We start from the raw sequence: 24,138 nt of genomic DNA, 5'->3' as shown, positions 1-24,138 counted from the left end.
GTGTAAAGACATCCATTCATCAACTGGTATTTGGATTTAAAATTTTCTTACAGTTCAGTGTGTGTGTCTCTGTGTGTGTATTTGTATATGTGTGTGTGTGTGTGCTTGTATGTAAACATGTGGCAATCAGAACAACTTGGAGGAATCAGGTCTGTCTTTCCCACAACACGGGTTCTGGCAATTGAACTCCTGTCTTCAGGCTTGGCTGCATTTCCTAAGCCATCTTGCTGACCTGATATGTGGATTTTTAAAGTATATACATATATGTACACACACACATACTCTGTGTGGGAACTGTGGTATAGAATTTATCTAGCACAATGCCTAGCACTAAACAAAAGTTAATTCCTTGGGGCCCAAGCACATATCTGATGGTCAGGCACAGAGGGGCAAAAAGACTTCTGATTTACGGCATATTTTCCCAATCCAGCACTCAGAACAGTGCTGACATAATTGTCCTAATCTTTTGTTTGTTTTGTTTTGGGGACAGATTTCTCTGTTCTGGAACTCACTCTGTGTAGACCAGACTGGTCTTGAACTCACAGAGATCCGCCTGCCTCTAACTTGAGTGCTGAAATTAAAGGGGTGTGCTACCACAACCTGGGTGTTTGATTTTTGTTTTTGAGACAGGGTCTCACTACATAGTCCTGGCTGGACTCAAACTTCTTAAGTAAATCAACCTGGCTTTGAACTCTGAGATCTGCCTGCTTCTGCCTCCAAGTGCCACCACGCCCGACTATTGTTCTTATTTTTATTTTTCACATTAGGACCGTGTGTGTAAAATGGTAAAGATGATATGCCTGGGGGAAAGCCCACAGTTTTTTCACTCTCGTTTCCCCACTACCTCTCTCTACCACCCCCCACCTCGCAACACCCCCAAACTTTAGGTGAGGTGCTTGTAGTCACAGATGAAGTTTATGGCTTCAACCTGGAATTACTCCTTGCCTCAGTTTCCCCATCTGTGAAATGAATGGTGATTAGCTAGTTCCTCTCCAGGCACTGGCTTGCCCACATTAGGTCATCTCTTTTCCCAGCATCCATCTGGGCAAGCATTCGCTCAGTCCAGTCGGTTTAGCCGCAACTGCACACCCACCTGTCCCTATCCTGATTGACCGCGGTAGATACTGCCACCCAGCTCTGTCCTGGGATGGGGGACAGCTTCTCAAGTCTTTCTGGGTTGGACCAGTCCAGTTTACCTGCTGCTCCCGGTCAGTACACTGTGCTTCCACCAGGAGACGTTTAAGATTAATTTGTGGTCCTCTAACATTACCCAGGGAGGTTTATCCGTGACTGGGGCAACTTATCTGCAAAGGAAAGAGAGTCTTGCGACAATGCCAATTGCCACCAGGCTCGGGAACGTTAAACTACGACCCTAGTTTAAGCATAGTGAGGCAGACGTCCTAGCTCGCACATTTCAACAAGGCAGCTAACTGGCCAGAGACCGGCGTCTCCACTCTTCCCAAGATCACGAGTCCGGAACCGCGGCCTCTAACTCTTTCTTAGAAGTCAAGCGCCGACAAGAAACTTGCACGATCGCGCCCGCGGCCACCAACCCAAGACCAGGGCACCCACGGCCTCCAGTCTGCCATCCCCAGGGTGTGTGTCTTGGGGGGAGGGGTTCCCGCCGCACTTGCGGCCTCCGGGGGAGTCCGCGCGCGGGCCAGTCCCGCGTGCCGGGAGATCGGGGTCACCCCTGATCGTTTCCCGGGGCGAGGTCCCCGCGGTTCCCCGGGGAGGGCGGCGGCACCCGGAGGCCGCACTACTGGCGGCCGCGCCGCTCCCCCTCGCTCTGTGCAGCTGCCGCCCGGCGCTTGCGCACTGGGCCCCGGGCGCGCGGCGGCACCAGGCTTTGTGTGTGTGCGCGTATGTGTGTGAGTGTGTGTCTGTGCGCGAGTGAGAGAGCGGGCGAGTGTCGCGAGCAGGACCCGGCGGGCGCGCTCCCCCAGCCTCTCTCTCTCTCTCTCTCTCTCTCCTCTCTCTCCCTCCCCGCCAGAACCATGTCGGGCAGGTCGGTTCGAGCCGAGACCAGGAGCCGGGCCAAAGATGATATCAAGAGGGTCATGGCGGCTATCGAGAAAGTGCGCAAATGGTAAGCCGAGGCGCCTGCTAGCTCGCTCGCTCGCCCCGGCTCGCTGCATCGCACCGCGGCCGCCAGCAAGCCCGGACCCAGCGCACAGAGCCGCGGGGCGCAGCGGCCCCCGGGCCCGGAGTTGACGAGGACGCGCGGCCCGGGTCACCTGCGCCCCGCGGGGGCTGCGTCCGCTGCCCAGGTGTGCTTGGCGCGGGTTGCCCACCTGGCGCGGTGGCGGCGACAGCCGCGGCGGCCGCGGCGGCGACTGCAGCCCGGAGCTCGGAGCTCGGGAGAGGGGGGTTCGCAGCCGGCCCCAGAAGCCATTTCGTTTTTTTGTGCAAGTCACATGAAAGCGGCTTCCCGCGCGCCGGGGCCGTGATGCCGGCGGCGGCGGGCAGAGCGCGAGCTCCATTGTGCAGCACGGAGCGGGCCGCCGTCTTCTCCCGGGGCGGCGCGGCGCCGGAGTCCCCCCCCTCAACACGCACACACATCCACCCCACGCCCCGACCCGCCCGCAGCTCCCCGCCTCCCAGGCCTTGGCGCCCTCAAGTCTGCGGAGTTTGCAGAGCGCGAGCCGTTTAAATTTAGCGCTTTGGGCAGCCTGGAGCGAGGGCTCCGGGCGAGGAAGGAAGATGGGGGCGAGCGCTGGGAAGGCGGTGGCGCGGATGGGAGCGGGGCACCCATGGCTCCCACCCGCTCCGCGCGGTACCGGGAGCTCGGGGGACGCGATGTTTGCTGCCAGAAGCCAAGTCCTGGGCCGTGTCTGCCTTCTCCAAGCTGGAGCTGGTGTTTGTTTTGCGGAGAGAGCGAGCGACCGTTGTTTTTGTTCTCTGCTCGGGGGAGGAGGGGACCGAGAGATTCGGTGTGGGCCGTGCGTGTTTTTCAAGCTCAAATTAGATCGTGCCCGGCGTGGCCTCGTTATAATTAGTAGGATGGAACATTTTCACGGGCCTCGTCGGGATCTGACTCCGAGGCGGCCCCAGAGGCCAGGCCGGAGGCGCCAGTAGTCCACCACCAGGCTGGGTCAGACTTGTTGAAAACTCACTGCCCCCAGATTTCAACTTTATTATGTTTTTTTTTTTCTCACGACTTCATTGGGGTCCGAGAGGAAGACGAGCCGCCGCGAGGGTGTTCCCAAGTGTCAGCGGCCGCGGGCTGTTCCTGTCCTTTATAGAAACTGGCCAGGCCCCACTGCAGGCGGTTTCTTTTGGGGGTGTCATTTCATGAGTAACGTCTCTGTTGTTGTTGTTGTTGTTTTTTTAAACACTACTCGGCCTGTCTCAGGTCTGGTGGTGTCACAAGTTAGCTGTCCTTTCAGAGTGAAACCCAACAAAAAAAGGCAAGGAGAAAAATCAATAAAGTCCACGTGCTCCCGGGCCTCCTATGGAAAGGGCTGTCTGCCGATGGCCGGATGCCCGCCGTGGGCTGGGTTTGGCTCCAATGGGACAAAGAATTTTCACAACCGTGAGAGGGGGAGGCTTTCCAAAGTTGAGATCCAAGTCCTGGGTGCTGGGAGCTCCCCTGCTGAGCAAGGCTCCCAGTGCCCAACTGGAGCCATTTAAAAATGGCAGAAACAGCTGCAGGCCAAAACACGGAGGAAAACAACGCAGTGCCCCCTCTCCTGTGGGACTCTCAAGGGAGGGCTGAGGTGGCCCCCCTCCTCTGCCTCAGTCCCGGTGCAAAGAAAGAACTGATAGCTGGGCGTGAGTCTCTTCTGTCTGTCACCGGCCTAGAGGGTAGAAAGGGGCCCATGTAAGCTGTGACAGCTGCGGCTGGGTCTGCCAGCTGCTCCGCAGGGCAGGCAGATGGAGGGATGGGGCTTTCCACCCTGCGGGCCCCAAAGCAGCAGGCCTGGAGGCTTCAGTCCTGGCCGGTTCGCTGCCTGCCAAGCCTGGGATTGGAGTGGGGGATGTGGCTGCCTTCTTCCCCATGTTTTGGGGGAATAAGAATATCGTGACCCCTAAGATCCTCATACTTTGTGATCTCCTGGTTAAGTTTCTACTTCTCTTCCTTGGTGTGACCTTGGGCAGAATATGAAACTGGCTTCTCTAACCCTGGCAACCCTGGGATTCTGTGCCCCCTCGCCTTCTTGAACTGTTGGACTCACTGGCTAGTCTGTGGAGTCTCCAGGGTACACAGGAGCCCTTGTAAATGTCCTTTGTAGAAATTTTGGTTTTGTTTCCCTCCCTGTTTTAACAAAATTGGAGGGGGCTTTCTTGGGGGGCAGAATCTGGTCTTTTCTGCCTGTACAACAGTCTGGTGATCAACCCTGAAGGCAATGCTGCTGTTTATTAACTGGCCACCAACCATGCATTTCACCACTGGCTGAGACATGGGGTTGCCAGAATTAGCAAATGAAAATACAGAACACCCAACTAAATTTGAATTTCAGATAAATAGCAAAATGATTGAAAAAAAAAACAAACCTTTCTCCCTGGGTGGTGCATGATTATGATCACTGCACTTTTGTAGAGGCAGGAGAACCAGGAGTTCAAGGCCAGCCTCAACTACATAGTAAGTTCAAGGCTAGCCTGGGCTACATTCAAGCTTCTCTCAACAGAAAGCAAAAATAAATGAAATTTTCTGCTGAGATTAGTGCTTTAGTGGTAGAATTTGAGCTTAATATGCACAGGGCTCTAGGTTTTGTCTACAGCCTGTACACACACACACACACCACTTTGTGTAAGTATATTCCGTGAAATACACATAATAACATGTACTGAAAAGTTATCCATTTATCTGAAAAATTCAAAATCAACGAGTCATTCTGTGTTTTAACCAGAAGAGAGCTGAGGTGCCTGCCATTCTGTTCAGTCCAAAAGCCTAGGGTAGTGAGTGTATCTCCTCACGCGGCCGGCCCGACCCTTCCTTTGCCCTGCAGAAGAAGCCAGTGTGAGCTATGGCCTCTGTACCCACAGTTGGCAGCTGGTTCCCTTCTCTTTTCTGTCTGGTGTCCCGGCAGAGCAGGTTGGTGTGGTGTGAAGTGGCCAGAATATGGCTGAGGGAGAACAAAATGGTTGACCCCTTTTGGAGAAATGGGGCCACTGGGCCAGGCTTAGGAGGCCCAGTATGAGTGGGAAAGACAGAGAGGTCAGAGCTGCATAGTGGGCATTGGTCCAGCACCTTTCAGCCTTGGCCCAAGGGGTCCTTTCACAAGTTGCCGCGAAGGCAGAGTAGCCAGTTTAATGGGGGCTTCCCACCCATCCCTGAGACAGGCCTTCTGAGGGACACCCAGACCTACCTGATGAGGATGAGGACAGGTCTTCCAAGGTGACAAAGACTAGTCCCATAGTGGATGTAAACAGATAGATTTAGAGCTCTTTGGAGTCATTGGGGATCCCTGGGGCACACTGGGGTTTACCTTGACCTTGAGAATCTAGAGATGGATTCCTGTGATTTATGGAAGAGCCTGAGCTGGGGAAGAACTTTGGAGCTAGAGTCCCACATCTGGTGCTTCCTTGCACCCTTTTATCGCAGGAGCTCGATTCTGGTAGACGGGAGGAAAACTGGAGGCAGGGGGACTCCGGCTCCATGCTGAGTAGTTTTGTGGCTAAGTTGAGGTGCTGCCTGGTGGTCAGTGTGAATGTCTCCTGGATGGTGAGAGGTGGTTGCTGGGAGGGAGCCGATGTGTGTCATCTGGAGCAAGCTGTGCCTTCCAGGGGCATGTGGGCCCCAGATCATGTTTCGAGAGTAGCCAAAAATCTGAATTTTTATGGCTCCCTCTTTCTTTCATTCTTTTCTGCTTTGGTAATTTAGTCAATCCCCCACCCCCCACCCCACCACCCACAGATGGGTTTCTCTGTAAGCCTGTCCTGGAACTAGTTCTTGTAGACCAGGTTGGTCCTGAACTCGGAGATCCGCCTACCTCTGCCTCCCAACTGCTGAGATTAAAGGCATGTGCCACCACTGGCTTTGAGGTCAGACAAGACTTGCCTCTTGGCCAATTGCTTGCTGCCCTTGCTGTAAGGTAATGGGAATTGTCTAATCCCCCATGGGAGCAGCCAGCTGTGTGGTCCCCCAGTGATGGGCTTGAGACAGTGCCTTTGTGAAGCTCTGTCTGGTTTCCTGGGAGACCAAGGGCCAAGTCCCAGGTCAGGTCAAAGGTCAATCCCAAGGTCAGATCCCCCCCCCCCTTTTTTTTTGTACACAAGTTTGCTTTGTGTAGCCCTGGCTGTCCTGGAACTCTATCTGTAGACCAGACTGGCCTCAAACTCACAGAGATCTGCCTGCCTCTGCCTCCCGAGTGCTGGGGTTGTTTATTTTTTATTTTATTTACTTTGTGTCTGTGCTTGCGCACAAGAGGGGGGGAGCACTCACATGTCCACAGTGCACTTGTGGAGGTGGAGGACAGCCTGTGGGAGCAGGAGTAGGTCCTTTCCTTCCACTGGGTCAGTTCTGAGGACCTAACTCAGGCCACCTCACCAGTCCCTATTATTATTACTCACTATGGAGCTTAGAGCCCCCTGGGACCTACTAGAGTCATCAGGCCTCAGCCTCCCAAGAGCTGGGATCTCAGGTGGCTAGAATTGTATACCATCACACCCAGCTCCCAAGGTCAAGTTTCTGATGCCTGCCTCAGTTCCAAAGCGCCATCAGTGTCCTCACCTCGTAATAGTGATGCAGACTGTTTTCTCTCTCTGGGGTGACCCGGTGTGCAGCCGGTGGCCTACAACATAGCCAGATAACTTCAGACATTCACCCTGGTTCCTGTCATCTTGGGAGGCTCAGAGCTCAGGCGTGCTTTTCAACCTGAAGCATGGCTTTTGTATTATGAGTTAATTACGTAAATAAAAAAAAAATTTTAATATACTCCAACTTTGAATTGCTTGATTTACTAAGGCTCAGCCCAAGGAAGCTAGTCAAGGGTTTGTGAGCGCTGACTTTGGCCTTTTGATTCTAGAAGCTTCTGTCCCCAGGTGGTCTCTAGGATAGTCCAGGCAGCAGAACAGCAGAAGGTGGACTCTGCGTCACAACCTATATTCACTCTTTGTTCTCCCAGTTTTGTCTGTGTGACCTTGGCCGTGGGAAAAGTTGCTGGGCTACTTGTTTCCTCACCCACAGGATGTGTTCCTACCTTTTTGTGATCTGAGAAAGGAGAGGAGGGAGGGGTCTCAGAGCGTGGCCTCTCTCTTGTCACCGACCTTGATCCTGGGAGGGGCCCTTTCCCTCCAGGTACCTTCTGGGCAGAGAGTGAAAGGTTGGGCCTGTGGCTTGTGCGCTCTGCCCCAGGAGGCAGGAGAGGGATGCCCAAGGAGCATGGGCAGGGCCTGACAGTGGTGCCAAGAGTTTGGATTCACCTCCTTGGTCCTACTTCCTTCATCTGTCAAGTGGGAAGGTGATTTCTGCTGCCACACATGGCCTTGTGATGTTGTGTTTAGCACATGGAAGCTACCAGAAATGGTCTCCTTTAATGATAAAGGCCAGGCCATAGCTGACGGGGACTTGGAGACCTGGGTAGGCAGAGTTTGTGGATGAAGGTGTATGGTTTGGTTAACACACATACATGTGTGTGCACACACGCATGCACACTGCTGCCCGAAGCCTCAGTAGTGACATGGCGGGGACTGTCATGTGTCACAGTAGCATACGAGGGAAGACATAGGTAAAGTTTGGGTGGAGAATCCAAAGTCCTCACACTGCCTAGGTAGCAGTGGGACTTTTGCACCCATGCCTTTGTCTGACCCTGATCTCTCATCTCATTGTGGGTCCCTCGGATCAGCTGGGTTCCTTTCTGAACACCATGAAACTTCAGGCTGCCTCCCTGAGATGACCAAAGCGGGAGCTCAGACAGTTGGAGTTCAAACCCCACCTGTGCCTCTGGTGACTCTTCCCAAGTTGTGCCTGTCCCCGCCCAGGTACATGGCCTCTGACTATTTAGAGCAAGACATGACACTGTCTGACAGTAATAGCCCAGCAAATGGCAGTGGCTCAGAGAGGGCATAGTTGTTATCCTTGATGAAACCCGTCGCCCCCTTTCCCTTCTCACGGCCTGTAGTTGTTTCCTCCCTGTCTGTACACCTGTGTCTCTCTCAGCTGGGCACTTGGATCCTGTCCTGGGAAAATTTAGAACCCGGGTGACCAGGAGTCCATGGTCCATGTGGAGTCTCACCTGAAGGATAGGTGCAAGGATTTGTCCCCACAAGGCCAGGCTCGGCCTGCCTCTCAACGCCCCCTCCCCATGCTCCTAAACTGTTGTGAAGGGAAGGTGATCGGAGGGCAGGGCCATTGCTTGCTGTCTGGGTTCTGAGAGAGTAGGCAAAGAGAGGCTTGCTAAAGCCGAGGGCCCCAGCCACCAAGGGCGGAACTGGGATTCCAGCCAGATCTCTGTGATCAAACCTTGTTGTCTTAGCCCCTGGGCTACACAGACAGCTCTTTGTAGCTATGACCCTTGTCACCTTCCACCCACTAGCAGAGTCCAGTCCAAAGCCCCCTGGTTACGGGCTCTTCCTCGTTCCCTGCAGGGAGAAGAAATGGGTGACTGTTGGCGACACGTCCCTACGAATCTACAAGTGGGTTCCTGTGACGGAGCCAAAAGTTGATGACGTGAGTACATAAGGCTGTGGTGTCTTCCTTCCCTACCCAGGGTGGCCTCCATGCTGCAGGGAGAAGAGACTGTCTGTCTCTCTCCACTGGCCTGGGGACCCAAAGCCAAACTGCTTGGAAGGCACAGAGCCCAGCCTAGGCCTAGAGAGCCCCCTTGACCTGTGTCATCAGCCCCTACAGTCGTACCCCAGATTAGAATAGGGTAGGGCACAGGGACTGTCCCCTGAAGGTTGTCCTCTGTGTTAAGAGTGTAGGTGAAGCCACACTTTTATTTTGGGTGTGCTCCCCCTAGTACCCTGTGCACTATGGGTAGTAGGAGCAGGCAGTGTGGTACCCAGCTATATCAAGCCTCTGCCTTCACTGTGACCCCATCCTGAACACCCGTCCATCTGCCAGGCCCCATGCTCATGCTTCATACCATCGTCTTTCACTTGCTATCTTTTCAAATCTCTTTACATGATCTCTAAGAGGCACAGCCACTTCCCCAAAGTTACACAGTTATGTCAAAACGGAGACTCAAACTCAAGTCTCTCAGATTTTGACATGTGTGTGTTCGCTGTTCCTCAAGCGCCTTCTGACGGTTGGGGCTGTTGGTGGACCAGGAGTGAGAGAGCCTGGTATAGGGATGCCTGCCTGCACCACCCCCTAGAAGGGTTACAGGCAGGTTAAGTGAGGCAGGTGGGACGGAGCTGACCGTGGTGACCATGCTGGGCCCTGGAGAAGGATACTTGCAGGCAGCCAACCCACTTCCCACCCCAAAAGGCCTTTGTCCTACCGGCCCTCTCCATGCCCACTCCTGCCCAGGATACCCACACTTAATGCCCTCCTTTGAGAAGATGAGAGCTTGGCCCCAGCTGCTTCTGGGAGCAACATGGCCGTGGTTGATAAGTTTTGTTATGGGTCAGCAGCTACCTCAGTAAAGATAGAGGCTAAGCTTCCCTCACAAGGGGCTTGCCCCTATGACCCATCTTCAGTAACCGCTGAGATCACATGCTCACGGGGAGTCAGGGACTGATACTGGCCTGGGACTTAGGTGATTGGCAACCCTTCTCATTTTGACCTGGGTTTCTGAAGCCACCAAGGTCCCTCTTACCATAAAGAGACCAAGGCTTGGCCCATCCTCACGTAACTGGACAAAAGGCAGGTTGGTCCTAGTCCTCGGAGGCAGCTCCTGCCTCCAGCGCATCATTAGGTGGTGTAGAAATGATGGCTGTTATCTGAGGAGATGTGGTCCCTGCTCTCAAGGAATTTCTAATCTCGCTGAGGGCAGATAATTATAGAATAGCATGAAACAGTCATCAGGGAAGTGCCAAGTGGAATATGATCAAGGGGGCCGTGGGGAGGATGGGACAGCTCCCAGCTGGGCAAAGAACCCTGGCTGACCTGTGAGGCTGGGTGCATCACCTCACCGGGGCCCTCCGCCCTCTTCCTTGTGTAGTAGAGGAGCCCTGCCAAGCTTGTGGTTTCTGTACCCACTGTGTCGCCTGGAGAATACTTAGCATAGTGTTCCTGAAATGCTGAGGCCCTTTCACCTCTGAGCCATTCAGGAGTGTGCTGCCTAACCCTCTTCTAGGGCTGAGCAATTGGGTGAGATGCAGATTCCTGGGCCCAACCCCAGACAGCTCTCTGAAAGTTAAACCAGGAATCTGCGTGGCGGTGGGGGAAGGGTCAACTTTAAGGTTTTAGAATACTCAGGAGCTGGGCAGTGGTGGCCCTCGTGTTTAATCCTAGCACTTGGGAGGCAGAGGCAGGCAGATCTCTGAGTTCAAAGCCAGCCTGGTCTACATAGCAAGTTTCTGGACAGCCAGACTGGACAGTCAATCTCAAAAAACCAAAATTGAAAAGAAAAATAAATAGATAAAAATAATCAGTTAGGACTTGGTTATACCATCTTTCTCAAAATAGCGTTTTTGAAGTTTTTATTTTCTAATAAGAAAAACAGGTGTCAAAATTCAAATGTTATTTTCTTTTTATTTGTTTTATGTGTGTGTGTGTGCATTCATTTGTGTACCATGGCACATGAGTGAAAGTTAGGACAACTTGAGGGGATCAGTTCTCTCTACCATGTCCTAGGGATGCAGCTTAGGTCCTGGGGCTTGGCAGTAAGTGCCCATACTGCTGAGCCATCTCTCCAGCTCCTGTTATAAATTCTAGCCGAGGAATTTGAATGACTATGGCCCTGCTAACTCTGAATCTGAAGTGTACATTTTGGCTTTCATTGTTTCATCATATATATATATGTATATATGTATATGTATATATACACATATGTATGTATATATATTGAGACAAGGTCTTGCTCTGCAGCCCACGCTGGTCTTGAATTCTTTCTCTCTCCTCCTGCCTCTGTCATGATTACAGGCTGAAGTGCATTCTTTGGAAGAGTGAATTTTTGCTTTGAGGGTATAGCTCCATGGTAGAATATTTGCCTAACATGCATGAGGCTCTGTGTTTCTTCATACCACAGGATGCTGGGATCAGAAGTGTCTACAATGGCTCAGTAGTAAAGACATTTGCCACCATGCCTGACAACCTGAGTTTGATCCCTGAAACTCACATAGTAGAATGAGAGATCCAATTCCTGAAAGTTTCCTCTGATCTTCACATATGCACTCTGCAACTCCCCCCCACATACACACTTCACACATGCATTCATGTTAAATAAATATAATGTAAAAGTTAGTAATTCTATAACATTTTCATCAGTACCTGTTAGCAGTCACTCCCCATGCCACCAGGAATCATATATATGTTCTGCCTCTGTTCATTTGTACTTTAAGTGTTACTTTAAAAGAAAGTTACTTATTTCTTATGTGCATGAATATTTTGTCTGCATGTGTGTATGTGCACCCCATACATGCAGTTCCCGCAGAGACCAGAAAAGGGCATTGGATCTCCTAGAACTAGAGTTACAGATGGTTGTGAGACACTAGATGGGTGCTGGGAACTAAACCTGGGTCCTCTGCAGAAGCAGCCAGGTCCTTAACAGCTGGGTCATCTCTTCAGCCCTATTTAAATATTAATTTTGCAGCATATCTCTTCCTGAGTCTGCCTTTTGCCCTGCCTGCACACACCCTCTCTTGAGTTTACATCCCTGTTGGCACCCGTGCAACCACTTTGTGTTTATCCTTCCAGAAGCACACGTAGATAGAGTTCCCTCAGCACACCCCAACAGTGCTGGCAGCTGCTTGCTCTGCTCCTTTTTGTCTAGGGGATATTGAGGTATCTTAACATGTTTGTGCCTCACTGATCTTTCTGATTAAAATCCAAAGAAAGCTGCCTTTGTCTCTGTATTGTTACATTGATTGATCAGAATGTCCATGATTTATTTTAGGAGTGTTTTACCATCACTCATAGAAACCTAAATGATTCTGTTCCCTTGAGCTGTAGGTGTGGCTCACCTTCTGAGTACTTATCTAGTACATGTGAGGACCAGGTTTAATCCCCAGCACCCCCAAAGCATCCCTCTCCATCTCCCACTGCCTCTTTGAGTTCTCCATCCTTCCCAACACTTTGAGAATGGCAGCCTGGGGCTCAAGACCATCCATAGCCGTACCTGCTCCGGCCAACATGAGGGTGATCATGACCATTCCCGTAGTTTCTCCCTCTAGATGAAGTTTCCTCTAGGCAGAGTGTTTGCCTGGCAGCAGGTGACAGCCCTGCGGACAGGTGAGATTATCTTTCGGAATCCCCTCAAGGTGGGCACAGAACACCTTGTGGGCCACATTCAAATGCGGGCAAAGACAACCTGCCAAGGCTTGGGGGCTCTGACTGCTTGATGCAATTAAATATTCATGCCACTCCCTGGGGCCGCTTGCGTGCACACACACGAACATGATTGACTGACTGGGTCTCTGCTCCATTCTTCTCCTCTAGAAAAACAAGAATAAAAAGAAAGGCAAGGATGAGAAGTGTGGCTCGGAGGTGACCACTCCAGAGAACAGCTCGTCACCAGGGATGATGGACATGCACGGTGAGTCTTGCCACAGCTGGTCTCCCTGCCCGGGCCTCACAAAGCCCATACTTGTGTTTTTGTTTCTCTAGCAGGTTTGTTCACATTCCAGGCAAAGGGTAGGAGGGCTGAGCAAGACTGCCAGGCCCCTGTGCCAAGGAGGAGCCATTTCTTTCCCTGGCATACCTAGCCAAGAAAGAAAACAGAAGCATAGAAATCACACCCTCTCCTCACCCAAGGGCACAGTCTCACAGATATCCCAGCAGCCCTGCCCACCCAGGAAGACTTGGGGGTGTGGCATGCCAGACCACAACTGTATTTCCCATTCTCCATTTTGCTTTGCTCTTAGGACACTCCAGGATGGGTTTTTGAGTAGTCCGTGGTCACCAGGAACCTGGGCACTGCCCTCTCTTAACAGCCTAACTTCCTTGGCTGTCTGATTTTAGAAGTTATAATGTGTGTCTGTTCCCTTCGTCGTGGTGAGGCTGAGTCCGTGATGTAGCCAGTCTCCCGTTTTCACCCTGTCTGTCTGTCTGGCTCTCTCACCGTATTGAGAGGAGAGGCTCAAATTACAGTCCTATGGCTCCATGAAGTGTCCATAAAATGCACACACCTTACAGCCAAGCCAAAGCACAGGATGTGCACAGCCTGACCTGAAAGGCTTTCTCCCCTCTTGGCTGCCCATCCCTACAAAGAGAGCCACCATAGACATTCAAACCTGAGTTTTCCATTGTGACAAAATGCTTGAGATGATGCAGTTTGGAAGGTGAAGGGTTTATCTGGGCCTGTGGCATCAGAGGACTCAGTCCATACAGTTTATGCCATTGTCCGGGGCTGGCTGGTGGGCTAGCACATCGTGATGGAAGCAGCCAGATAGAGAAAGCTGCTGGCCCAAGAGAAAGAGGAGCAGGCATCCTTGGAGATGCATGCCTATAACCAGTACTCGGGAGGTAGAGATGGGAAGACCACTACAAGTCTGGGACAATCTGAGCAACCTAGTGAATTCTAAGCTAGCCTGGACTATGGCGTGAAACAGTATCTCAAAACTAAGGGGGCCAAGGGGACCCCTTCAGTGGCCAAAAGATCTCCCCCAGATTCCACCTCTTAAAGTTTCTACCGCCTCCCAGCTGCGCCAAGCTGAGGATTTAGCCTTTAACACATGGGCCTTTGGGGACATTTAAGATTCAAACTATAGCAGCTTTTGATATTTATAAATCAGAAAGCTTGCTTTGCTGTTGTTTGAGAAGTCAGGTGTTATTGTGCTAAAAGCAGCTGGCTATGGCAGAAACAGCTGTCATCCCTTAAGGGACGCGGATGCTCTAGCCTGCCTGGACAGCCCCAGGCTGGCCCCATCCTACCAGAGTTTACAGTTCTTATCACCCTCCCCTCCTTTCTTCTCGCCTCCCCTCCCTCCTCTTTCTGGTGTCCTTAGTTTGTTTACTTGTTTTGTTTTGTCTTGTTTTTTTAAAGAACGGTCTCTCACTGTTTTAGCCCAGGCTGGCCCAGAACTCACTGTGTAGAGTAGGCTTACTTACATCTTACCACCTCTGCCTTCCAACTATTGGGATTTAAACCGTATGCCACCACACCCGGGTACATTTATTTATTTATATGTGCGCATCCATAGCACACATGTGGAAATCAGAGGATAACCTGTGGGAGTCATATCTCTCCCTCCACCATGTGGGTCCCAAGGACTAATGGTGGCAAGCGCTTTTATCTACTGAGCCATTTTGCCAACCCTGTATTGTGAGTTGTTTTGTTATTTGTTTTGGAGACAATGTCTCACTGTATATATATAGCCCAAGCTGGTCTAAAATTTATTATGTAGCCCAGGCTGTCCTCGGACTTGTGGTAATCTTCTTGTCTCTGCCTCCCAGGTGCTGGATATGCATCCAGCTTTTGATCTTAATTTGGGGGGGGGGGGTTCGAGACAGGGTTTCTCTGTGGTTTTGGAGCCTGTCCTGGAACTAGCTCTTGTAGACCAGGCTGGTCTCGAACTCACAGAGATCCGCCTGCCTCTGCCTCCCAAATGCTGGGATTAAAGGTGTGCGCCGCCACCGCCCAGCTTTGGATCTTAATTTTAATGTTTTTACTTTTGAAGTTTTGTTTTTTTTTTTTTTTTTTTTTTTTTTCGAGACAGGGTTTCTCTGTGGCTTTGGAGCCTGTCCTGGAACTAGCTCTGTAGACCAGGCTGGTCTCGAACTCACAGAGATCCGCCTGCCTCTGCCTCCCGAGTGCTGGGATTAAAGGCGTGTGCCACCATCGCCCGGCCTTTGAAGTTTTTTATTGCATTTATTTATTCTGTGTGTGAGTCGGGGAGACACGCAAACTATCATGTTAGAGGACCGTTCTCTCCACCAAGTAGGTTCCAGGACTCAAACTCAGGTCATCAAGCCTGGTTTACCCACTTAACACCTTTACCCACTGAGCCATCTCAACAGCCCCTGCATGTGTGTATACTGTTGGCCACTCTAAACCTTTTGTACAACAAGCTGGCATCCAGTAGATCAGTTGAAGTCAAAAGGGAGTGGTGGCGCAATTAAGTCTGGTACACTTGTGTCTTAGCCAGGTCTGTAATTCTAGCTCTCCAGAGATGGAGCCGGAGGGATCAGGAGTTCGAGGACAACCTGAGCTACATGAGACTCCGTTTCAAAGACAAAACAAAGCAAAAAATGCTCACCTGATATGCACAAAGCTCTGGGTCCTGTCCCTAGCTCTGTGTAAGCTGGGTTTGGGGGTACATATCTGTAATCCCAGAAGTTCAAGGTCACCATCTGATCAGTACCAAGCTCAAGGCTAGAATTCATCTTCTCAGGGTGAGATATGGACTATGGCCCAGTTCCCTGGCAGCCCGTCTCTGACTTTCCCGCCTCCCCTAACTGTGTCACCTTGAGTTAGTGATGTAACCCCTAGCCTTCTGATTGATGTTAACGTGTAGAATGTAAATGGCAATGGCTGCTTCATGAAGTCTTCGTGGGGATTAGATGAGACAATCTCTGAAGAGCCTTGGTATGTTAACAGCTACCATGTATGAAGCCATCACAATGTGCCAAGCGTCTGGTAACAAGACACATCTCACAGATGAAGAGCTAAGGCTCAGAGAAGGGATGTCACCTTGCCCCATTAGCAAGCTGATAACTTCCAGTGCTAAAGTTGACTTAGGAGAGCCTTTGTGGGCAAAATCTAGACTTGCTGCTTGGACTGGTGCAGAAAGAACTGGCTCCTGGACATAAGCAACATATCCACCTTCTCCCATCATTTCCATTGTAGATAAGAGCAGCCAAGGCCAAGGCAGGGGTGAGCAAGCATGAAAGCCTGGGGACAGATGCAGGCCTGGCAAGAGTGTTCCAGGAGACTGGGGAAGGGGCCCAGCAGGAGCTGTGGCGGTCACCCTCACTGCTGTCTGTTGTCTAGAGTTAGCCATGTCAGCTGTGGATCCGGTTCCCAGGCCAGGCTCCAGCATCTGCCTGGTTAGACATTAATGCTTACTATCATTTATTAACAGAATTTTCATCACACATGCATTTGGGCCTTGACCTAGGAAAATTTAGACTTTCTTAAAGGTAAATGAGGAGAGCACATATTTTTCAAGTCAAGAATTCACAAGAGAGTGCTTTTATGTAACCAGCATTCCAGAGTATAGTTAAATGAGACCAGCTGGGCTGTGTGAGAGCCTGGTGCTCCCTCCAGGTGGAGGTAAAAGAGAGCGGGGTTGAGCCTTGATCCACATCAGGTGAGAGGCCAGGCGGTGGTGGCACACGCCTTTAGTCCCAGCACTCGGGGGGCAGAGGCAGGTGGATCTCTGTGAGTTCGAGGCCAGCCTGGTCTACAGAGCTAGTTCCAGGACAGGAACCAAAAAGCTACAGAGAAATCCTGTCTCGAAAATCCAAAAAAAAAAAAAAAAGAAAGAAATACCACATCAGGTGGGAGGCACACACCTGTAATCCCAGCACTGGAGAGATAGAAAGAGGATAATCAGGAGTTCAAGGTCATTCTAGATGTAAGGGCAAATTTGAGGCCAGCCTGAGTTACAGGAGACTCTGTCTTAAAAAACAAAACAAAACAAAACCCAGATAGATCTGAGGGATCACTTCTCCCATCTGTAAAAATTTTGGTAGCAATACCAGGTAGGTAGGTGCCCATCAGTATGTTGATTAAATGTGGTGCCTGGGCATCACACTGCACCTGTCGTCCCCCTGGGCATCACACTGCACCTGTAGTCCCCCTGGGCATCACACTGCACCTGTAGTCCCCCTGGGCATCACACTGCACCTGTCGTCCCCCTGGGCATCACACTGCACCTGTCGTCCCCCTGGGCATCACACTGCACCTGTAGTCCCCCTGGGCATCACACTGCACCTGTCGTCCCCCTGGGCATCACACTGCACCTGTCGTCCCCCTGGGCATCACACTGCACCTGTAGTCCCCCTGGGCATCACACTGCACCTGTAGTCCCCCTGGGCATCACACTGCACCTGTAATCCCCCTGGGCATCACACTGCACCTGTCGTCCCCCTGGGCATCACACTGCACCTGTAGTCCCCCTGGGCATCACACTGCACCTGTAGTCCCCCTGGGCATCACACTGCACCTGTAGTCCCCCTGGGCATCACACTGCACCTGTAGTCCCCCTGGGCATCACACTGCACCTGTAGTCCCCCTGGGCATCACACTGCACCTGTAGTCCCCCTGGGCATCACACTGCACCTGTAGTCCCCCTGGGCATCACACTGCACCTGTAGTCCCCCTGGGCATCACACTGCACCTGTAGTCCCCCTGGGCATCACACTGCACCTGTAGTCCCCCTGGGCATCACACTGCACCTGTCGTCCCCCTGGGCATCACACTGCACCTGTAGTCCCCCTGGGCATCACACTGCACCTGTAGTCCCCCTGGGCATCACACTGCACCTGTAGTCCCCCTGGGCATCACACTGCACCTGTAGTCCCCCTGGGCATCACACTGCACCTGTAGTCCCCCTGGGCATCACACTGCACCTGTAGTCCCCCTGGGCATCACACTGCACCTGTAGTCCCCCTGGGCATCACACTGCACCTGTCGTCCCCCTGGGCATCACACTGCACCTGTCGTCCCCCTGGGCATCACACTGCACCTGTAATCCCCCTGGGCATCACACTGCACCTGTAGTCCCCCTGGGCATCACACTGCACCTGTCGTCCCCCTGGGCATCACACTGCACCTGTAATCCCCCTGGGCATCACACTGCACCTGTAGTCCCCCTGGGCATCACACTGCACCTGTAGTCCCCCTGGGCATCACACTGCACCTGTCGTCCCCCTGGGCATCACACTGCACCTGTAGTCCCCCTGGGCATCACACTGCACCTGTCGTCCCCCTGGGCATCACACTGCACCTGTAATCCCCCTGGGCATCACACGGCACCTGTAGTCCCCCTGGGCATCACACTGCACCTGTAGTCCCCCAGCTACTTATAAGCTGAAGCTAGAGGATTGCTCGAGTCTGAGTTTGGGGCTAGCCTGGACCACATGACAAGACCTTGATTTCAGAACATAGTGGGTAATTACAAATGTTCTTTCTTAGTGCATGACACATAATAGGTGCCTAGAGCTCTTGGAGTGCCTCTGCCCGTCTCCTTTTACAAGGTCCCACACATGGCATCGCTTACAAAGACAGCCTCAGATTATAGTGTTATTTGTTTCGTTGCAGACAGAGTCTCAATTCTAAGTGCTGGCTGGCCTGAACTCACTGTGTAGAGCAAGATGATCCCAAATTTTTGGTAATTCTCCTGGCTCTTGCTGAGTGCTAGGATTAGAAGCATGAGCTGCCATGAGTGCTTCTGTGAGATCGCCACTTGGGTACCTTTGATCTGAAAGGACTGCGTCATACATAGCTGGCAGCACAGAGACCGTGGTCCAGAAAGTGGTTTCCAAGGGCTGGAGAGATGGCTCAGTGGTTAAGAGCATTGCCTGCTCTTCCAAAGGTCCTGAGTTCAATTCCCAGCAACCACATGGTGGCTCACAACCATCTGTAATGAGGTCTGCTGCCCTCTTCTGGCCTGCAGGCATACACACAGACAGAATATTGTATACATAATAAATAAATATAAAAAAAAAACCCAAGGGCACGGTTCCCCATTACACTTGAGATTTGCTGATTCACCCATGATTCTCCCCAGTGTGGGAATTCGACTGTGATTTGTGGTACTTGGGGACTGCGTTTATGCTTTCCCCTATAGAAATTAAAATTAAGTGGCTGTACCTGTGAAATGGGTTCAGGACAAGGGGAGGTGTACCCTGGGACCCAGATCTTTCTCCAGCTTTACCGCAAACACCGCTTCCCCATGCCTCTCATCCCTGCATCAGTCTCATTGGAGAGAACACCAGTGTGAGAAGCTTCATCGACTCCCTGCTTCAGTTTTTATGAACACTAGGCCACATTTGCCACATGTATTTTTAATGTAATGTTTGTGATTGACGTGTGATTTGCATAAAAAACACATGTCTCGGGTGTGAAGTCTGTGGAGCCCTGACAGTTGTCTGCAGTTTGAGCTGAGCGCCTCCCCACCCAGACATGTTTAATCTATACCTACCCATCTCAGCATACGTTGCCATAGGGTGACATTTCCCTAGACCCACTGTGCCATTATCTCTTCTAACAGAATTAAAAATAATCCCTTAATAGCTTTAAGAATTCAGACTGTATGCAAATTTTCCAATTGTTCCAAAATGTGTTAAAGCCGATGCGTTCCAAATTAGATCCAAATAATTGGCACACATCATCCTTACTGGTTAGGTCTCTTACATTTCTTTAATATTTAGTATTCTTTTCCATTTCTCCTTCCTTAGCTTTTGTATTTGCTTTTGTTTTCCCCATAATGGGGATAAGACTCAGGGCATTGGGAGGTTAGGAAATATCCTACCATGAGACATATGCCAGCCTTCTTTTAAAGTTGATTCTGGGCCAGGGAAATGGCTTAGTGTGTAAAAGCACTTTCAGGGAAAGCCTGAAGACCCAAGGTCAGATTCCTGGAAAATTTGTAAATGCCAGACTGTTCTCTGACCTCCACACAGGTGTGAGCCTCTGCACACAAAATGTGTGCACACCAAAATAAAGAAGTGTGTAGACAGTTTTTGTTGGTTTGTCTGGGGGACAGACTCTTAGGAGGCAGGCGGCCTTGGCTGGCGTAGAACTCAAGAGATTCATCTGCCTCTGCCTTGAGTGCCAGGAAAAGTTACTGGTGTGCTTAGGGTGGGAGATGAGGAGATGGCTCAGCGGTTATGAGCATTGGTTGCTCAGCTAACTCTGGTTCAATTCCCAGCATCTGTAACTCCAAACCCAAGAGCTCTAATGCCCTCTTCTGGCACCTAAGAGTGCTGAACCATGCATGTGATGCAGGCATATATGTAAACAAAACATCCATCCACATAAAATAATTTAAAACATTTTGTGGGTGAGGCTGGAGAGGTGGCTCAAGTGGTTAAGAGCACTTGATACTCTTCCAGAGGACCTGAGTTCAGTTTCCAGCACTAGTCATGTGGTTGATACCTGTAACTCCAGCTCCAGGGGATCCAGAGCTTCCAATGGGCACCTCCACTCATGTGCACATAGTCACCTGCACACACACACAAACCGAGCACATGATTAAAATAAGGGCTGCACAGTGGTGGTGCACACCTTTAATCCTGGCACTCCGGAGTCAGAGGCAGGCGGATCTCTGAATTTGAAGCCAGCCTGGACTACAGAGTGAGCTCCAGGACATCCAGGGCTATTATACAGAGAAACCATTGTCTTCAAAAAAAATTAAAATAAATTTTATAAAAAGTGATAGATGGCTTAGCAGTTAAGAGCGCTGGCTGTTCTTCCAGAGGTCCTGAGTTCAATTCTCAGCAACCACATAGTGGCTTACAACCATCTGTGATGGGGTCTGGTGCAGCAAGGGCACACCCACACTCATGCTCACTTCCTGCTCTCTTCTGGCCTGCAGGGATACATGCAGGCAGAACACTATGCATAATAAATAAATAAATAAAATCTTTGGAGAAAAAAGTGATTTCAGTGGTTGGAGAGATGGCTGAGTGGCTAAAAGCACTTATTTGTCTTGTAGAAGACCTGGATTCTGTTTCCAGCACTACTTTGTAACCACCTGGAGGCTCCAGTTTCAGGGGAACTTTTCTGTTTTCCACAAGCATGTGTGTGATGGTGCACGGAATTACCTGTAGGCACACACACATAAGTAATGATTTCTGGTTCTCTTGCTACATAGCCCGGTCGGGCCTGGAACTCACAGAGATCACCTGACTCTGCCTACCCAGTGCTGGGTTTGAAGGCCTGTGCCACCATGCCTGGCTTTCCCTTTTATATTGCATCAACAAGAATCCAGTCTGAAATTTCAGGAAATGAGGTGTAATGTTGTAGTAACACTATTTCAAGGCTACATGCACAAAATACCTGGTTTTCCCCACCCAGAATTAGTTCTCATGACCCCAAAGTTTTTTTTTCCAATATTTTCATTCTTTGAGAATTTGATATATATACAATGTATCTTTATTATATTCATCCCATAAGACCTTCCAGAGCCACTCCATCCATCCCATCTATCTTCTCTGTCCCCATATTTTAAAAAAAAAATTATTTTCTCTCTCTCTTTTGAGACAGGGTTTTTCTGTGTAGCTTTGGAGCCTGTCCTAGAACTCACTTTGTGCACCAGGCTAGTGTCAAACTCACAGAGATCCACCTGCCTCTGTCTCTTGAGTGCTGGGATTAAAGGTGTGTGCCACCACCACCCAGAAAGATTAATTATTTTATCTGAGCATTGTAGCACACACCTTTAATTCTAGCACTTGAGAGGAAGAGACAGGTGTGAGTTCAAGGCCAGCCCGGTCTACTTAGCAAGTTCCAGGTCAGCTAAGACTACATAGTGAGACCATGTCTAAAGAAAAAAAAAAAGATTTATTTTCATTTCATGTTTATTTGCCACATGTAAGGAGGCCAGTAGAGGGTCAGATCCCCTGGAACTGAAGTTACGGATGTTTATGAGCCACAGTGGGTGCTGGCAGCCACACCTGCATCCTGTGGAAGAACAGCCAGTGGTCTTACTGCTGAGCCATCTCTCCAGGCCTATGTGTCCTCTTTTCTTGTTTTTTTGTTTTGTTTTTCTTTTTTTAAATATTTATTTATTATGTATACAATATTCTGTCTGTGTGTATGCCTGCAGGCCAGAAGAGGGCACCAGACCTCATTACAGATGGTTGTGAGCCACCATGTGGTTGCTGGGAATTGAACTCAGGACCTTTGGAAGAGCAGGCAATGCTCTTAACCGCTGAGCCATCTCTCCAGCCCTTGTTTTGTTTTTCGAGACATCATTTCTCTGTAGCTTTGAAATCTGCCCTAAAACTAGTTCTTGTAGACCAAGCTGGACTCATACTCAGAGATCTGCCTGCCTCTGCCTCTTGAGTGCTGGGATTAAAGGTGTATACCACCACCGCTCAGCTCTCTTTATTCATTTATTTTTTTGATAGCCCGCTGAATCTAATTTGTGCTGCTCATATATTCATGGGTGTGGCCCAGTCCACTGGAGCTTGGTCAGCCTACTTAGGGTGACACCCTTAAAGAAAATAGCCACTCCCCCAGCAGAGTCAGTGACCCCTCCTTGCATGAAATGTTCATGGCTTGGTCGTCAAGCAGCCAAAGCTGTGGTGCCTTCCTGAACAGCTGGGGTCCTGTCAAGGCCAGGAGCTTCCCAGCCTCTGGCTGTTACCAATCTGCCACCATCTCTGTCTGGCCCCAGACACAGGGACCTTCTTAGTTAGCTAAGAACTGTGGGGGAGGTGTAGGAGGAGGTGATCTAGCTCTGAGACATTGAGGCAAAGACAGGCTGAGCCCTAGCCAGGCATGCTCACGTGTACCCACGCTACCCTCTCAGTGGCTCTAGGATGTCAACCTGTGCTCTGTTCCCGTGCAGATGATAACAGCAACCAGAGCTCCATAGCAGACGCCTCTCCCATCAAACAGGAGAACAGCAGCAACTCCAGCCCTGCCCCAGAGCCCAACGCACCTGTGCCCAGTGATGGCCCCGAAGCCAAGGCCGATGAGGCACAGGCAGATGGAAAAGAGCACCCTGGAGCTGAAGGTACTTGCCATCCAGGGATGGGGTGCAGAGGGGCTGCTGCTCAGCAGCCTGCAGCCAGACAAGCCGCAGGTATTCTCAGGAGTGCTTTGCAGTGTGCCAAGCCCAGACCATGACCATAGAAGAAAAGTAAGGCCTGATTTAGAGCCATTTAAAAAGGAGAATTCAGCCAGGCAGTGGTGGCACACGTCTTCAATCCCTCCACTCCAGAGGCAGATGCAGGCAGAGCTCTGAGTTCAAGGCCAGCCTGGTCTACAGAGTAAATTCCAGGACAGACAGCAAAGCTACACAGAGAAACCCTGTCTCAAAAAACCAAAAAAAGAGGAAGAAAAGCAATCAGCTGGGCAGTAGTGATGCACACCTTTGATCCCAATACTTGGGAGGCAGAGACAAGCATATCTCTGTGAGTTTGTGGGGCTACACAGAGAACCCCTATTTTGAAAAACAACAGAAATCAAAAAGGGAGAAATCAGACAATTGTCTTGGGTTCCATCTCCAACACCACATAAACTGAGCGTGTAGTTCATGCCTGTGATCCTAGCCCTTGGGAGGCAGAGGCAAGAGGATCAGGAGTTTGGGGCCAGCCTGGATTGTAGTCATGTGTATCTCACCTGGGGGTGGTGGCGCACACCTTTAATCCCAGTGCTCAGGAGGCAGAGGCAGGTGGATCTCTGAGTTTGAGGCCAGCCTGGTCTACAGAGTTTCAGGACAGGCCCCAAAGCCACAGAGAAACCCTGTCTCGAAAAGACAAACAAAAAAATAAGTGAGAGCCAGGCAGTGATGGCGCACACCTTTAATCCCAGCACTCGGGAGGCAGAGGCAGGCGGATCTCTGTGAGTTTGAGGCCTGGGCTACAAGAGCTAGTTCCAGGATAGGCTCCAAAGCTACAAAAAAAAAAAAAAAACTGTCGGGGGGGGGGAGGAATGAGGGATTGGAAAAGTAAGATGGAAGTCAGAGAGGGGGCTGAACTCCAAAGGTGGTGAGCTCATAAAGCCATTGTCCCCTGGCTTTTTATGAGCAGAGAGACAAGAGCATGGGTTGACTAGACCTAAAGAACTGAGAAAAGGTGGAGGCTGCCATCTGTAATGAGATCTGATGCTCTCTTCTGGCATGCAGACGTACATACAGGCAGGACACTGTATAATCTTTAAAGGAAAAGCCAAACAAAAAAACAGAAAAAAATGATTTGGTGTTTAGGGTGGAGGTGACAACACCTTTGTGAGACTGCAGCTGTCCTCGTGTCAGGGAGGGTGGCAGCTAGGAGCAGAGCGGGTGGTGCAAGGTCTGATGACTGGCTGTAATTCCAGCCCAGTGGAGGCAGGTACAAGGTGGCCAGTATGAGGCCAGCCTGGGCTAACACAGAACAAAACGAAGAAGTTTGGAGAGATGGCTCAGCGGTTAAGAGTATTGGTTGCTCTTACAGAGAGAGCCCAGCTGCCACATGGTAACTCATACCTGTCT

At 50.8% G+C, this 24,138-nt stretch overlaps 1 protein-coding gene across 2 annotated transcripts in view; it reads left to right on the top strand.

The window, feature by feature from the left end:
• Nucleotides 1-1,035: 1,035 nt before the first annotated feature.
• Bcl7a (BAF chromatin remodeling complex subunit BCL7A) overlaps nucleotides 1,036-24,138 on the top strand; it is a 35,972-nt gene continuing 12,869 nt past the window's right edge. The window contains exons 1-5 of one of the 2 annotated variants that reach the window (XM_075979364.1): nucleotides 1,036-1,596; nucleotides 1,994-2,089; nucleotides 8,533-8,614; nucleotides 12,491-12,587; nucleotides 22,513-22,680. In XM_075979364.1, the coding sequence (XP_075835479.1) occupies nucleotides 1,998-2,089; nucleotides 8,533-8,614; nucleotides 12,491-12,587; nucleotides 22,513-22,680 (439 nt within the window). In that variant the 5' untranslated portion in view covers nucleotides 1,036-1,596; nucleotides 1,994-1,997. Of the gene's footprint in view, nucleotides 1,597-1,844; nucleotides 1,864-1,993; nucleotides 2,090-8,532; nucleotides 8,615-12,490; nucleotides 12,588-22,512; nucleotides 22,681-24,138 lie in introns of those variants that run through there. The other variant, XM_075979373.1, reaches the window with a different exon arrangement.

Source organism: Microtus pennsylvanicus, chromosome 1 (genome assembly GCF_037038515.1).
Source record: "Microtus pennsylvanicus isolate mMicPen1 chromosome 1, mMicPen1.hap1, whole genome shotgun sequence".
Classification (NCBI taxonomy): domain Eukaryota; kingdom Metazoa; phylum Chordata; class Mammalia; order Rodentia; family Cricetidae; genus Microtus; species Microtus pennsylvanicus.
The sequence above is the reverse complement of the archived record's forward strand: the minus strand, read 5'-3'. Positions and strand labels throughout refer to the sequence as shown.